Source organism: Melospiza melodia, chromosome Z (assembly GCF_035770615.1).
Source record: "Melospiza melodia melodia isolate bMelMel2 chromosome Z, bMelMel2.pri, whole genome shotgun sequence".
Classification (NCBI taxonomy): Eukaryota; Metazoa; Chordata; class Aves; order Passeriformes; family Passerellidae; genus Melospiza; species Melospiza melodia.
In genome coordinates, this window is record NC_086226.1 from 2,277,612 (window position 1) to 2,292,278 (window position 14,667).

At 44.3% G+C, this 14,667-nt stretch overlaps 1 protein-coding gene across 1 annotated transcript in view; it reads left to right on the forward strand.

The window, feature by feature from the left end:
• LOXHD1 (lipoxygenase homology PLAT domains 1) overlaps window positions 1–14,667 on the forward strand; it is a 152,005-nt gene that overhangs the window by 102,611 nt on the left and 34,727 nt on the right. The window contains exons 31-34 of the mRNA XM_063180704.1: window positions 795–918; window positions 4,450–4,658; window positions 9,300–9,485; window positions 12,935–13,062. Coding sequence (XP_063036774.1) covers window positions 795–918; window positions 4,450–4,658; window positions 9,300–9,485; window positions 12,935–13,062 — 647 coding nt within the window. The remainder of the gene's footprint in view (window positions 1–794; window positions 919–4,449; window positions 4,659–9,299; window positions 9,486–12,934; window positions 13,063–14,667) is intronic.

The following is a 14,667-nucleotide window of genomic DNA, read 5'->3' on the forward strand; positions in this document are numbered from 1 at the left end:
GCCCCAGCCCTGGCTCCAGCAGCACAAGGAGCTGGAGCTGCTGCAGGGAATCCAGAGGCACCAACGTGATCAGAGGGATGGAGCAGCTCTGCTGAGAGAATTGGGATTGTTCATCTTGAGAAGAGGCAGCTTTGGGGTGACCCAACTGCAGCCTTCCAGTGCCTGAAGAGAGATGACAAGAAAAATGGAGAGAGACAATTTAAAAGGGCCTGGAGTGATGGGACAGGAGGGGTATGGGTTCAGATTGAAAGAGAGATGGTTTAGAGTTCATATTAGGAAAAATTCTTCCCTGTGAGGATGGGGAGGCCCTGAGGATACCCAGAGCAGCTGTGGCTGTCCCTGGATCCCTGGCAGTGTCCAAGGCCAGGTTGGATGGGGCTTGGAGCGACCTGGGATAGTTGAAGGTGTCCCTGCCCATGGGGAGTTGGAGCAAGATGACATTTAAGGTCCCTTCTGTGATCCTATGAGCTCTGGCACTGCTCCATTGATCTGAATTTCAGACAACCTCAGACAATTTCAGACAGGCAGCACAGAAAAGGTCACAACTCACAAGAATCTTATGTCTGTTATATTTTCTTTTAATGTAACACACATCCAAAACGGCCTGCCAGGGTTACCAATGAAGTAAATGAAAATCCACCAGTACAATACAAGTCACATTTATTCAAGCTACACTGACCAAAAAGGTACCTGGGGGACTAGAGGCATTTCTTCTCATGTCCTTGGAGGCACAAGGAAACAGGGGACACCACGAGAGTTCAGCCTCATTATTTTCCCAACCATTCCCCACCCAGAGCTACAATGGTGAGCGGAACAGCCTGGATGGAGCCTCGCTCAGTGTGTCCAGCCAGGACAGCAATGCCAACACGAAGGAGCCCAAAAAGTCCAGCCTGGTCAAGGCAGCAGAGGAAGGCTCGCGTGAGTGGCAGTGCCTGAGTGTTTGGTTGCATGCACCCCTGTGCTCCTGGCTTTCAGTGCTTAAGAAGCTGCGTTCATCCCACTGAAGAGCCAGGAGAGGCAGAACAATTACTTCTCTTCCCTTGTGCTGTGACTGCTTTGGGAAAGGCTGGATCAGGACTTGTGTTTCTGTGTTTGCAGTGCTTAAGAGGTTGTGTTCATCCTGCTGAAGAGCCAGGAGAAGCAGAACAATTACTTCTCTTTCTTTGTGCTGTGACTGCTTTGGGAAAGGCTGGATCAGGACTTGTGTTCCTGTGTTTGCTGCTTTTCCTACAGCTCTCTGACCTCAACAGTGGGATAAGTCATGAAATTCACAGAAAATCAAGTGTTTCCAAACTGTTTGTTTGACTCAATTGAGATGATGTTTCAAGATGAAATGTTATTTAATTTGAATTTAAATCTGATTTATTTTTAGAATTGGTTTAGGTTTCTTTTTCCTTGCCACACATAGTATGCATCACAACAGCTGTCCTGTGGGCCTAGTGGAGGGTGTCCCTGCCCATGGCAGGGGACTTGGAATGAGATGAACTTTAAGGACCCTTCCAACCTTGCTTTTCTATGATTCCATGATTTAGATACCCTTTTTATGACTACTTCGGCATTCCAGGACAATGTCTTATGAGCTAAATTGAAACTACACGAGGCCTTTTAGCTTTAGATTAAGATTTTAGATGTGTGATTACAATACTATGTTTTATTGACTGAGCAGCAGCTGCATCACAGTTACTGTCTGTCTATGTGCTTTTAATCCACAGCAAGTGCAAAATGATTAAATTTATCTTAAGCTTCCATGGTAAATGAAGTTAAAATTATGTCATTTTCATTAGGAGCTAAAGATAGCTCTCCAGGGGGACTCACACAGAGCCCAGAGGTGGTCACAGGGATGGTTTGCAGCTCCTCTGATGCCCAGTACCTTGAGGTGTGATACCTGGGTTGCACATCCCACACCTTTCACTTGGAGACAGATTTAATGCTGCACATTGCTAAACCTGGCCTGCAACCCATGTGTCTTGGGGCAGTCCTTCTTTTGCAATCCCACATTGTGTTCAAATAAAAAAAAAAGTTATTTCCATGTTCCTTCTGATATTACTTCTGTGCAGTGACAATGGATAACATCTGCCACGTTGGCATCCTGTGTAGTTTCACAAATAATGGGTGAAATATCATCATTTCCCAGGAGAGCTCCTCTCCAGCAGAGCTAGGAGAGCAGTTCCCATTGTCCCCATTGTGCCAGGGTCCTTGTTCCCCTGAGCCCTGGAGCCTGTCATCACCACTGTCTCTGCTCAGTGACATGGCCCCGTTAAGGAAGCTGCTTCCTGAAGGAATGTCAGATTTCCTGAAGGAATGTCGGATAAGATGGACTGGGTGAGCCAGGCAGCCACCTTCCCAGTGGGATAAGAAGCCAGCTCAGCTGGTTCACTCAGGAACAGGGATTTGGCTGGGAAAGGGAGGGAATTTTGTCACTCAGCCCAGTCCTGACTGTGCTGAGATCAATCTGGCAAATGCCTCCGAGGGGCAGGAGGTGCAGGATGTGAGGATGGAGCTCAGGGAAAAGTCCTCTTGGCTAGGATGCGGCTGGAATCTGAACTGGAAACCTTCTCCCATGCTGGAGATGGCATGGATGGATCCCTAAGGAAACCCACACTCCTGAGAGGGGAACACATGGCCTCAAGCAGCCTGAACCCTGTGCTGGCACTCAAGGACAAGGGGAGATGGGCTGGAGGACCTGGGGTGTCCTGCTGTGGCCGTTTGCTGCAGGTTTTGCTTTCTCCTGTGTTTGAAAAAGGGGTAATAGGAGTCCCAGATAAAGGGGGAGAGAACAGAGAGGGAAGATAAACTAATTTAGGGATCCATTTTTCCAGTTTTCAGAGGAAAGAACAGCAAAGGATGTTTCCTGCCTTCTGATAGTAAGCTACTCTGGATCTCTGTGTCCATTATTTAAAGTGGGAAATTATAGCTACTCAAAGTTCTCATTTCTTTTTTATAGGTGCTTCAAGTACCTTGGGTTAAGGATCACCTAGAAATGCTGGTAGTTCTCTGAACCTAGTCTGTCACAGCAGAACAGGACAAAACCCATATGGAAGAAAATGTCCCTATTCAAAATATACTTTATTTTAAAGTCTGGAGATGTCCTAAACATGACCCCTTAATATATTCTTATAAAATCTACCTTGACTACAACTAAACCCCTTTCCTGCTAAATGCATCATTGTGGTGATATACCCACTAGAATGTAAATTATACCATAAATGGGAGAATAAATCTTGCCTAATCATCATCTCATTTTATGTTGTTACATAAAATCCTCAAATTGGGGCTGAACGAATCTTTTTGGGTTCTGCTCTGTCCAGAGGTAAGGACAGATTTGTTCAGCATGAATTTATGCCTTCTCTGATGTTGCAAAAGTATTCTGAGTCTGATGTGAAGTGTACATATTTTCTAGTACAAACCCCACCTCAAAAATGTTGCTAGTCATCATAAAGCAAAATTAGATGTCAATCTTGGGTAATTTGAAAACCAGCCAAATTTTTTTTGTCAACTTACAAACTTTTTTATTTTTAATCAGAAGAGTGATGATGAAGCCAGGCTGCTTCGAGTCTGTGACGAAGCAAGTTTCAGAGCTCTGAGTCTTGTCAGAACTGTTTGAACAGCCCTGCACAAATGTTCTGAGAAATCAAACGAGTATTCAGCGACCAATTCTGCACCGCCTGCTCGGCTTACCCAAATGAGCTTTTGGAAAGCCCTTGAAAAGCAGTCTGGCACTTCCTCCCTTTTAACAGCTGAACTGAAATTTCTGAAAACCACAGAAAAACCACCTCCTCTTTTACCAAGCCTTGCCCTGAAGGTTTTCCCCCCAACCAAAATGGTTATGCAACACACAGACATATTGAGCAACTTACCTTTAATACAATGAACTGTTCTCTTCTGTCTGGGTTTGTACAGGGACGCTGAAACCATGAGCTGCCCCATAGATCACAGCAATCCTTGAATGAAGCACAAAGGAGAGCATTTGTGGTTGTTCTGGGACATTCAGTCAGTGATGGCTTACCTTGGAGTCAGCACAGATTTATTTGTCTTTATTGAATGGGGAGTGTAAGATCACTTTGGCCTAATAGCCTGTTTAAGATTTAGGTGCTCAGACTCATCTTCAGGAAGGTCTCTTGGTGTCAATAAGGATTCAGCCCTTCTGCTGTTCTGTCATGCATATAGGGAGAAATCTGGACTTACAGCCTCCTTGAAGCCAGTAGGGTTGTCTGGGGAAATTAACCCTTGCAGAATTCAGTCCCAAGTGCGCCGTGGGAAAGTGGTCTCCAAAGCACACTTGTGGCCCAGCAAAGCATGATGTTATCACTTCTCCAAATGAATTCAATGGGATGTGAACCTATTTGGCACGCACAGCTGCTCCCTCTGATGGGATGGGTTTTCTCAAGTCTCACAGAAGTGCATATGTGTGTGGGTTTTGTGATGAGCAAACCTCTCTCTGTGTGGCAGTGATCCCGTACCACATCACCGTCACGACGGGCACGGAGTACGACTCCAGCACCGACAGCCGCGTGTTCATCATCATCATGGGCCCGCAGAAGCTGCGGACGGAGAGGCTGTGGCTGGATCTCCCAGAAGGAAAGGACGAATTTGCAGATGGCTCCGTGGAGAAATTTTCAGTTTGGGGCCTAGACGTTGGGGAGATCAAAAAAGTGGAGGTATGTTGTGAACGCAGCGCGAGCGCCGGAGGCGTATGAAATACGTGGCCAAATAAAACACGTGGTTCTGTTATTCTCAGCAGTGGAGGAAAGGCTCTTGGGTATAGAAAGAATGTAAACAAGACTTTGCTGATGAGATTTTGCATGCCTCTGAACCTGTAAATAAGTATGCTTTACTTTGCATAAAACCAGGATCCTCGTGAAGCGGAAGAGAATTGTGAATTATAAAGAAGTTATAACACATCCCTGTTTTGCCCCATCCCTGGCACTGCTTTTTCTTACTCAATCCCTGCTATTGCCAGATGCAGTAAAGCTTCCCAGGATGCAGTTCTTCATTGGTCTTTTTTACTAGTTGATTTTTTTCACTACTTCCAATAGGGTTTCATAAATTGTGAGAAACACATCTTGTATAATTTCCCAGATAAACAGGAAAATTGTTTTCACAGCTTGGAGGACACAGACTTAGAGAAGAAAATTAATCATAATTTGTAAGTAATGTGCTCAAACAGATTTCGGTACAGGAACCATTTTTTCTGTTATGGCTCAGGGAGACACAATTTGCATAGACTTTCCATCACCAGGCTTAAACTTGGCATGAATATTCCAGAGCGTTTGTGTACATCATTCTTGTTTCATATGGCAGTTCCACCTCCTTAAATCTTGCTCCAGCCCCTCAAGTACTGAAACCCACAGCACTTGAGGACTCTAGGAGCCTATTTAATTTTGTTTTTACCACATCCCTTTGTGGAAGTAATCCTATCTGTTGATGTGTGTGCCTGTATAATGGGAAAGAGACAAGAAAGAAATAGAAATCCTAACTAATAAGAAAATCCTTGCATCTGTATGTACTGCTGTTGCAGCTGAGGGACTGTCACTCACACTGACTTTCACTCAAGCAATGAATTCTGACATCTTGAGAAATCTCTATATCAGATTTGAGTTTATTATCAAGCCATTTTCTTAATGCACTCCCAGTTATTATGTGTATCAGTGGCACTTTCTGTCTGGCCCATCTCGAGGTCAAACTTTTTATAGTGAAGCAAGTGCATCAATCCTTCTCTTCCACATTGTGCACACAGGGAAACAGCCAGGGAGTGGGACAGAGAGGGAGGAAAATAACAGTGTCACCCTCAGGGTCAGAGAGACAGGAAGAACAACCTGAAGAAAGAAATATAAAGGGATGCTGGAAAAGATACAGTGAATAGGGTAGGGAATGGGTAGAAAAAAGAAGTAGGAGAAGACACTTTGAAATAGGCAGAAGCAAGGCAAAAATTAATTTGAAAAGGAATACAAATGGGAAAGAAGATAAAAGGTTGCAAATAAAATGTAGAGAGCTAGGAAAAGAAATAACATATATCTTTCAGGCTGGTGATGTTCCTGTGCACTCTTTCACCCCTGTACTGAGTGATCTCACCAGCCTGCTGCCTCACCCCTGGCTCCCTGTTCCCTTCTGGTTTGTGACTCCCCAGCTCGCAGCTGAAGGAGCCACCTGCTCCTGGCCTTCTGCCTTCCCTCACACAGGGCCCTCAGCTTGGAAGGTCCCCTCTTTTGGACCCGTGTCCCAGGGATGACATTGATGTGCTAGTCTGCCGTGGTTGCCATGGCACCAGCCCGCATTTTCCTTCTAGAAAATTGCAGTGTTCGGGGACATTGCAGAAAATTGCTAGTTATCTACTTGGGGAAAAGTGAGGAACAGTTCGTTCTTGGGTTTGGCATTTGTCTGTTTGTGTGGAAGGTGAAAAGTTCTGAGTGTGAGTTACCATGTGAAAACAGAGAGTATACAGCAGAGTATGAGGATTAAGTTTCCAGGAGCCCTCTGTACAACCCAGGCAGCAGACTGTACATTTAGCAGGGTGGTGAGATTTGCAGTGTGATTCTACTCCTGATTTGGTATTATGCACCTGCTACAAATGCACTCCACTGAGAGCAGAAACAGTGGAACATGAAGTAATTTGAAAGGGCCACATTTATTCCTGTCTTGTAAGCCTACAAATATAATATTTACTACTGGTGGACTTTAATAGACACTCTGACATGAAAACAAAAAACACAAGTTATTCGGTGTAGACACTTTATACTGTGTTTTCAAAGTAATTTTGAGTATTTCTTCTCCACATGAATGAAAGTATCTCTGTTTCTAGGCTGTTGTTGCTGCAGGGAGACATAGATATGTCTAGGAGAGTCCTGCATTGGTTTGTTTTCACAAACGTCTTCTGGTTCAAAGCCTCTCCCCACCATGAACACAGAGGAAGATTAAGGCCACTGAAATGTTGCAAATGCAAGTCCAGTCCCTCAGGGACTACGGACCTGACCCTCAAGTCTCTCTAGTATTCCCTGAACCTTCTTTCCACAAATATTCTCTCAGATTTTCCCTCTGCCACTGTGCTCAGTTTCTATGTGATCCTGAGCTGCCCAGTATACACTGTGAATCTCAGTCTCAGTGAAGTGCAGTCCCTCCTCCCCCAGAAGGACAGGAGGAACAAGGTATGAAGGTTTTCAAACAGCCCAAGTAAGGATCCACCTGCCTTTGAAATTCTGTCACTCTAATTTAGCTCAAACATCTCAGCCCAAACCACTTGCTGTGATATTGATATGCCACATCCAGGCTATGCTGCTGGTGTGGCCATGGCTTGGCATTATTCACTCCATTGGCATGGTCTGTCTGAAGATCTGCCTGGAACTGAAACTCAAATCCTGGTGCTCTGCTCCTGAAGTCCAGCCACAGGGAAGTCTTGGCTGACACAGACTGAATTTGTCCCAGAATTTTTCTTGAGGTCCTTGGAAAGTTGTTAGTGCACAGGTTCTCCAAGGCAGCTGGATGCTCAGGTTGTTTCCTTCTGGCTGTCACTGACACCAAAGAAGTTAAAGTTTGCTGTGAAGATGTGGCAGCTAGCAAGGTCTTGGAAAGAAACTTTTCACAGGGAAGCTGTGCAAAGATGGATATCCCATCATGGAATTGTTCAAGGGTAGGCTGGATGGGGCTTGGAGCAGCCTGGATAGTGGAAGGTGTCCCTGCCCATGGCAGCAGGGTTAGAATGAGATGGGCTTTCAAGTCCTTTATGATTCTATGATGTGAGCAAGTGGGAGTGTGCAATGAACACAAAAGACCAGCTAATTTTATGAGGCTTATTAGGATTGTTCCTCCAGCCGTTTTGTCACTGCAGAACCATGGCCCTGAACTTTTCCCACTACCACATCCATGCCATCCTGCAGCAGAGCTGCACTAAGACACTGACTTCGGGCTCAGCCAAGCTGGCAGGGAGGGAATGGGAAGGCAAATGTTATATTCCCATTCACCTCACACCCCAAGAATCCGAGGATTAATGCATCCATTGTAGAGTTGAATTTCCCTAGTGGTTAGCTCTAATTTTCTGCAGCTGCACAGACATTAGTACAGCAATAATACTCCTAATAGCAGTGATGGCTGAGACCGTCAGACAGAAAAGATCACTTGTTTTTGGGAAAAAAATAGTTACCACAGATATATCACCCTAGATGAATCTGTTATTAAAAATTGCTTTCTGAGCCTCCCTAAATATCCTAATAATTTAAAAACAAAAACCAGTGAGGTATTTGGATTAAGGACCTCATTTTCCTGGAAATGACAGAAACAACATTTTCTCTGAAAATAATTAAGTGCAGTTAGGTCTTTTATGGACAGATAGCTCATTGGAATGACTGACCAAGGTTGATATATTAACTTGGATACATAATTTTGCTTCCAAGTCTGCCCCAGGTTGAATTCCCTACCTTCTTTAAGAGAGAAACATGTAGGTTCTTGGAGAGATTTACACTGTCAACATTGTTTTGCTGCTGATATACCTGCAGGAACCCTGGGTTTTGGCTGATTCAGTTCCAGGTGGGCTCTGGATTTCATCATTAACTCATTCCTGCACTGTCTCTGTATTTCTTCAGGATATCTGCCCCTGCTGCCACCTCTAGTATTCTTCCTCTTTCCACTTAAATTTTTTCAGGAGCTCCTTGTTAATCCATGCAGGCTTGTGGCCACCCTTATGTGCCTTCCTGGTCTCCAGGACAGATCATTCTTGAGGCTGGAGGAGGTGGTCCTTGAAAATCAACCAGCTACAGATGTAAGCTCCATCTGTTGTCTCCTGTACAAAGACAGAGCTTTTGCACTCCAAGGGGATGGGAAGCAGAGAAACAGCCTCATACATTCAGTTCACTGTTATGTGGATTTGTGAGGGAAGTGCTTGTAATAATACACGTGGGTGTTTGCTGAGCGTCTTTCCTCTTGGCTATAAAGCTTTGAATAATCACTTCCAAGTGTAGTGACAGAAGTGGAAAGGCTTGTAAAGGTGGAGAAGTGTGTCTGCTGCCAAGTGAAAATGAGCCTATAGAGGTCAATGGTGCAGGAGCAGAGTGACAAGAGGCTGGACATGTTTCCATGTAGGTCAGTCCAGTCTTCCTTGCCTTTTTTCTGAGACTGGCCTTCCCGCATGGATAGCAGCTGATGGCCTGAGTTTCCTTGCCCATGGCAATGGCACCATTTCCCTCCATTCCCGTGAGGAATGGTTTGCTGTGAGGGTGTACACAGCCTCTGAGTCCCTCATTTCCAGGTGAATCACCCCCTCCCAGAGAAATCCCCTTTCCCAGGAGGAGTTTTCTCTCTGTCCCTCACAGGTGGGGCATGATGGTGCTACCCCTGAGAGCTGCTGGATGATGGAAGAGCTCACCATTGTCGTGCCCACCAAAGGCGTCATGTACAACTTTGTCTGCAAGTGCTGGCTGGCCAGAGACAAAGGGGACGGGCTCACCTCACGGATCCTCAACATCATGGATGCAGAATGTGTTAACGTCGGCATCAAGGTAGGCACCAAGCTCCCTCTGTGCCTTTGGCTGCTGCAGGGAGCTCTGCTGGCATAGCTCATGCTTTGACTTTTGTAATTGGCTTGAGCCTCTCCTCTCCCCTCCTCTCCCCTCCCCTCCCCTCCCCTCCCCTCCCCTCCCCTCCCCTCCTCTCCCCCTTCCCTCTTTCCCCTTTCCCCTTTTCCTTCCCTATGTTATTTTATTAGCAAAATCTTTAGGTTTGGTTTAGGACCACAACTGTTTAGGGCCCTGTTTAGTGAGGCTGGCTGGATGCAGCCGTGGTAGAGTGGGAGGGCAGAGCAGGTGAGGCACAGCTCAGCAGCCTGTCCTCATCTTATCACCCACTGGGCCACCTGGTACCCCTGGAGTGGGAACAGCTGCAAGGTGAAGGATTACTTGTAACTCATCAGATTAGAGCAGTGCAAATATCCTGATGTTTTAATCCCTCCATGATGTGGCTACATACCAAATTTTCTAACAGGAGATAGGGAAATAAATAATTACTGGAAGTTGTTGAAACGTGAAAACATTTTTAAGCCTGATTTTTGGTGAGAATAACTAACAAAAGTTGAATCAGTGATGAATAAAACTCTATCTTTTTTTCATTCAAATATATGAATTTTGAAGTAATATCTGGTACGCTGTATTTCAAACAAGTACAAATTGCAAAGCTGAGCTATGCTGATTTTGGATGTAAGATTTGTAGCAGAAATAACAGTCTGGATGAATGTGACAATAACACCATGTTTAAATACCTGTGGCAATTTAAATACCTGTGTGACAATTTAAAATCTCTACAGATGTGCTTCTATTTACAATCAGGTTACACTTCCATAGTACATTATTTTTTCTTTATGCTGCTCTTGATCCCCAAGCTAAAGATATTCTCCTGAAATCTTTCTTGTTCCCCAGACATGCAAAAAATTGATACCTTTTTCAGCATTTGTGAAGGATTCACCAAATCAATGCAGATTTCAGTAGTGGAATTGACCTAAGAGGGTATTAAAACCTTCCTCAGACTTAATACCAAGGTTAAAACCAATCTCATAAAAAATGCCCCATCTGTCGTTTAACCTCCTGGATGAGGTTTCCAAGCCCCTATTGGTGAGCTGATGGCTTGCCCATAGATTGAAGTGGATCTTAATGAAGACTTATGTTCAGTCTTCCTTTAACAGCACAATCCTGAATATTTATTTTCATAAACACACCAAAAATTGACACATCTAGCAACAATTTTTTTTTCCCTGTGATGTTGGGCCAGAAACTTGATGGGAGACTTGAAGGAAATCTGGGCAGATGCTTGGGACATGAAAACAGAAGTGAGCATTTGACTTTCTGATCAGTCTCCTAGTTGAGGGAATTTGGGACTGTTCTCTCGTTAATAGCTGTAGTTAAAAACTGAGTCTTACAGGCATTTTAGAGTTCAAAGACAACTGATATGTTTAGCATCATTGGGAAGATTAATACTTTTCTAATTTTTTTTTCCTGCTTGGCTTTTGTACAGCCCTGCGTACTCATTTCAACTTAATTTTCTTCTTGGCTTGATATTCCCTCTTTCTGCTTTAAATTGAGTATTTGTTTTCCCATAGTTGGAGAAATTACTCAATGTCCACCACAGCCATTAGAAGCCTTCAATGCAGTGGTAAAAGAGTTTTTCTCCTTCCTGTAAAAAAATAGGATGCATTGCTAAGATTTAAAATATGTGCGGGTGAATATGTGATCAACAGGTTACTCAGGTTCAAACAAATGTGAAAAATATTTTTAATATCATGTTATTCCTTTGCACTGTTTATTTATGTGGCAGCCAAAATTCAGGCCAATAAAACTAGGCTAGCAGGGCACTATTTAAAATATGTTTCTGTGAGGTGTTTCTTGATATTCCTCTACGTCTTAAAGAAGCCTTGGTACCATAGCTATGACCTTGGAAGCATCTAAGTGGTCTAGAAGTCTTAAAACCCCTGATGGCCACTGGGATTTGCACATTTTTGACATGTTTATTCAGAGTCTTATTGTTCCCACATCAGGAGAATAGAACAAAATTAGGCTAGTAAGGTGAAAACTGTAGAAAACATCTTTTCACAAACTGACATGCCTTCAGTGCACACAAGTTCTGGGAGGACTCTGCAGCTGATGCAATAGTGAGCATCCCCTTGGAGAGCAGGACAGCTGAATTTTTGTACCACAAGGAGTGTTCTGATGTATAAACCTCCAAACTGTTAGTGATATTGGAATAAACATTACCCAGATAAACACTGACGTTTTGGTGGAAACATTTTGCAGCCAAGAAAAAGGAACAATTGTTTTCCTGGGAAAGTCTTTTTTAAAATTAGCAAGAATTTGGTGCAGTACAGAGCTGGAGTGCTGGAGGTGACCAGGCAGAGACACTTGGTAGCAGAGGGTTGGAGACCCAGCTATGGATGTGATGGTTGTGACTCCTCTGAAGAAGCAGCTTCAGAGATCTGCATCACTGGTATTGCAACAGGACCAGGGATAACAGGTTTAAACTGAGGGAAGGTTGACTTGCATTAGATAAAAGGAATGATTTTTTTTACACTGAGGGCGATGAGGCCCTGGCCCAGGATGCCCAGAGGAGCTGTGGCTGGCCCTGGATCCCTGAAATTGTCCCAGGCCAGGTTGGGCAGGGCTTGGATCAGCCTGGGATAGTGGAAAGTGTCCCTGTCCATGGCAAAAGGTAGAACAGGATGAGCTTTAAATGTCTCTTTCAACCCAATCCATCCAGTGATTCTGAAATTCAGATGTTGTCACAATAAATGTGTCTCTTTTGAGACTGAGAAAATCTGTAGAGAAGGTCATAGATGGAAAGTCCTGTAGTGAGTTTTGATGCCTAACTTTGCCTCTGAAAACAATGGTGTGGATCAGAACCAAGAAGCTGTGTTGGAACCTTTTCTGTCAATGAAGCAGATCCCCAGGAAATCCTGCTGCCTTGTGAAGGCTGACCTAGAACAGAGACTAGACAGAGCTACAGAATAAAGTAGGGATTTATTAGGAGGCCTCAATTGATACACTTTGGGGAGTACAAGAGCTACACCCAAGATGAACCAAAATGGTCACAAAATGCACGACCAGTCATGAGGTCTCTCACTTTTATAAGTTCTGCTCTATTTGCACATTGGAGTTAATTGTACAATTACAGCTTTAGGTTATGAAGTCCCATCCTTCTTGTTTTTATCTCTTCAGTCCATGTTGTTTATGCTCTTGGGCCTGAAATTTGGATCATTTGTCCTGGGTGCCCATCTAGAGAAGGAATTGTTTTGTCTCCCTGCTCTGTGAACAGATCTCACCATCCCCTAATATGAAGCTCAGACCCACACACTAAAGCAGCACAGAATCTGAAAAATATAAAAAAAGTAAAACCTGAGGCATCAGCCTAGTTCGGCTTGGGTTAAGGACAGCTGTTTAAATTTCTGATTGCTTCCAACCCTCCCCAGGTCCTCTACGAAGTCACGGTTGTGACCGGAGACATCGAAGGAGGCGGCACCGATGCCAATATTTTCATGACTGTCTTTGGATCCAATGGGAACACTGAGGAGCTGCTGCTGGAAAAAAATGGGGACAGGTACAGTGGCTGTCATTTTTGTTGGTTAGAAGTGGAGTGATGGCAGATTTCAGTGTCGAGTCAAGAAGCACTCAGAGCTTTGATCATGCTCCCACTGCAACACAAACATTTACTCCCACTGACATTATAGATTCAGACCTGGGCCCCTTGTAAGTATTTCTGTCAGATTTTTAGCAAAGCAAAGGAAAAGAGAGCACTGTATAGCCAGGGAAAACACCCTTTGTTATTTGTGCAAGTTTTGTTTAACCTGTTCCTCAGTGGCTTTAGAGATAAGCACCTTGAACAAAAGTATGAAGTCCTGCATTGTCCCCAAGAAGAACTGTGAACACTGCCCAGGATTGCACTGGGAAATGGATGGGTGGTGGCAGAGAATGCTGTACTGAATGCCCTGATTTTACTAAAAATGACAAACCTCATGTTTTCTTCAGCAGAAACAGCTAACAAACACTATAACCCTAGCCTGATGCCAGCACTTCCATAAGCCATAAAACCCACACACGCCACCAATCATCCACTTCCCAATGCTTATTTGTTCCCTCCTAGCACCTTCCCTAGTACAGAAAGCTTTGGCATGCTCGAGAATGAATTGTCTTTCAGTGGCATCATGCTTACATTTAATTAATAGATTAGCTCTGATCTTATTCAGCAAGGCATCTACAGAGCATCAAAGGGTGGGAGCTTTTGGCCACACATTTTGAGCTCAGCTTGCTGAAGGAATGCTGGATAACTGAGAGATAAGGTGCACAGAGGTGTTTGCTCAGGGTATGTTTCACTTGAAGCTGTTGTAGCAGAGTGGGTGTCTGGGCAAACATAGCTAAGATTGAGAGCTTCATGTGTCTAGTTAGTGACAAGCACGAGCCTTGTCTGTTGTGGAAAAAAATGCAGCAGAGGTGCTGTTGACTAAAATATCTGTGAGAAACATAGCTGAGTCATGCAGGAAACCACAGCTCTTGGGGCTTGCTGCTCCCCACCACTGAGGAACATCCAACATGTGGGGCAATGCCCCTGGCTTACCAGCAAGTGTGCCCTTCAATGGCACCCCTCTTACAACACCCTGGGAAAGCCCAAACTGGCCTGTCTTCCACTCATTTAATCCTAACTCTCAGTCCTGGTAGGCAGAAAAATGGACCACTGATGTTTAGAGTCAGAAATTAAGCAGATTTCATACCTGGGTGTGTCAAGCAAAAACCTCAAAAGGGGATCAAGACATCTCCAGCCCCTCAGGAGCATGGATGTAAGTTTGCTGCATCTGGGGCAAGCCATACCCCTAAACTTGTGGCCTTTAAAAACACTTCCCATCTGTCTACACGGGTGGGATGGACAATCTCTGATATAAAAGTATGAAAATGCATTGCAGGATAATAGAAAAGTCTCTGTGTTATTAGTTGCTTGGGTTATCATCTGACAGTAGAGGAGCTGTGAAAGGTGTTGAAAAATCACTGGGGCTGTGTAAAGAAAAGGAAGTGTAAGGCACAACTCTTATTATGTTAATAGCCCCAGGATGCTGTGCTATTCTGCTGGCACATCTCTGCATCACACCTCCAGCTGTACAGAGCTCTTGTCATCTCATTAGCACCCTCTGCAGAGGACATTCGTGTCCCCAAA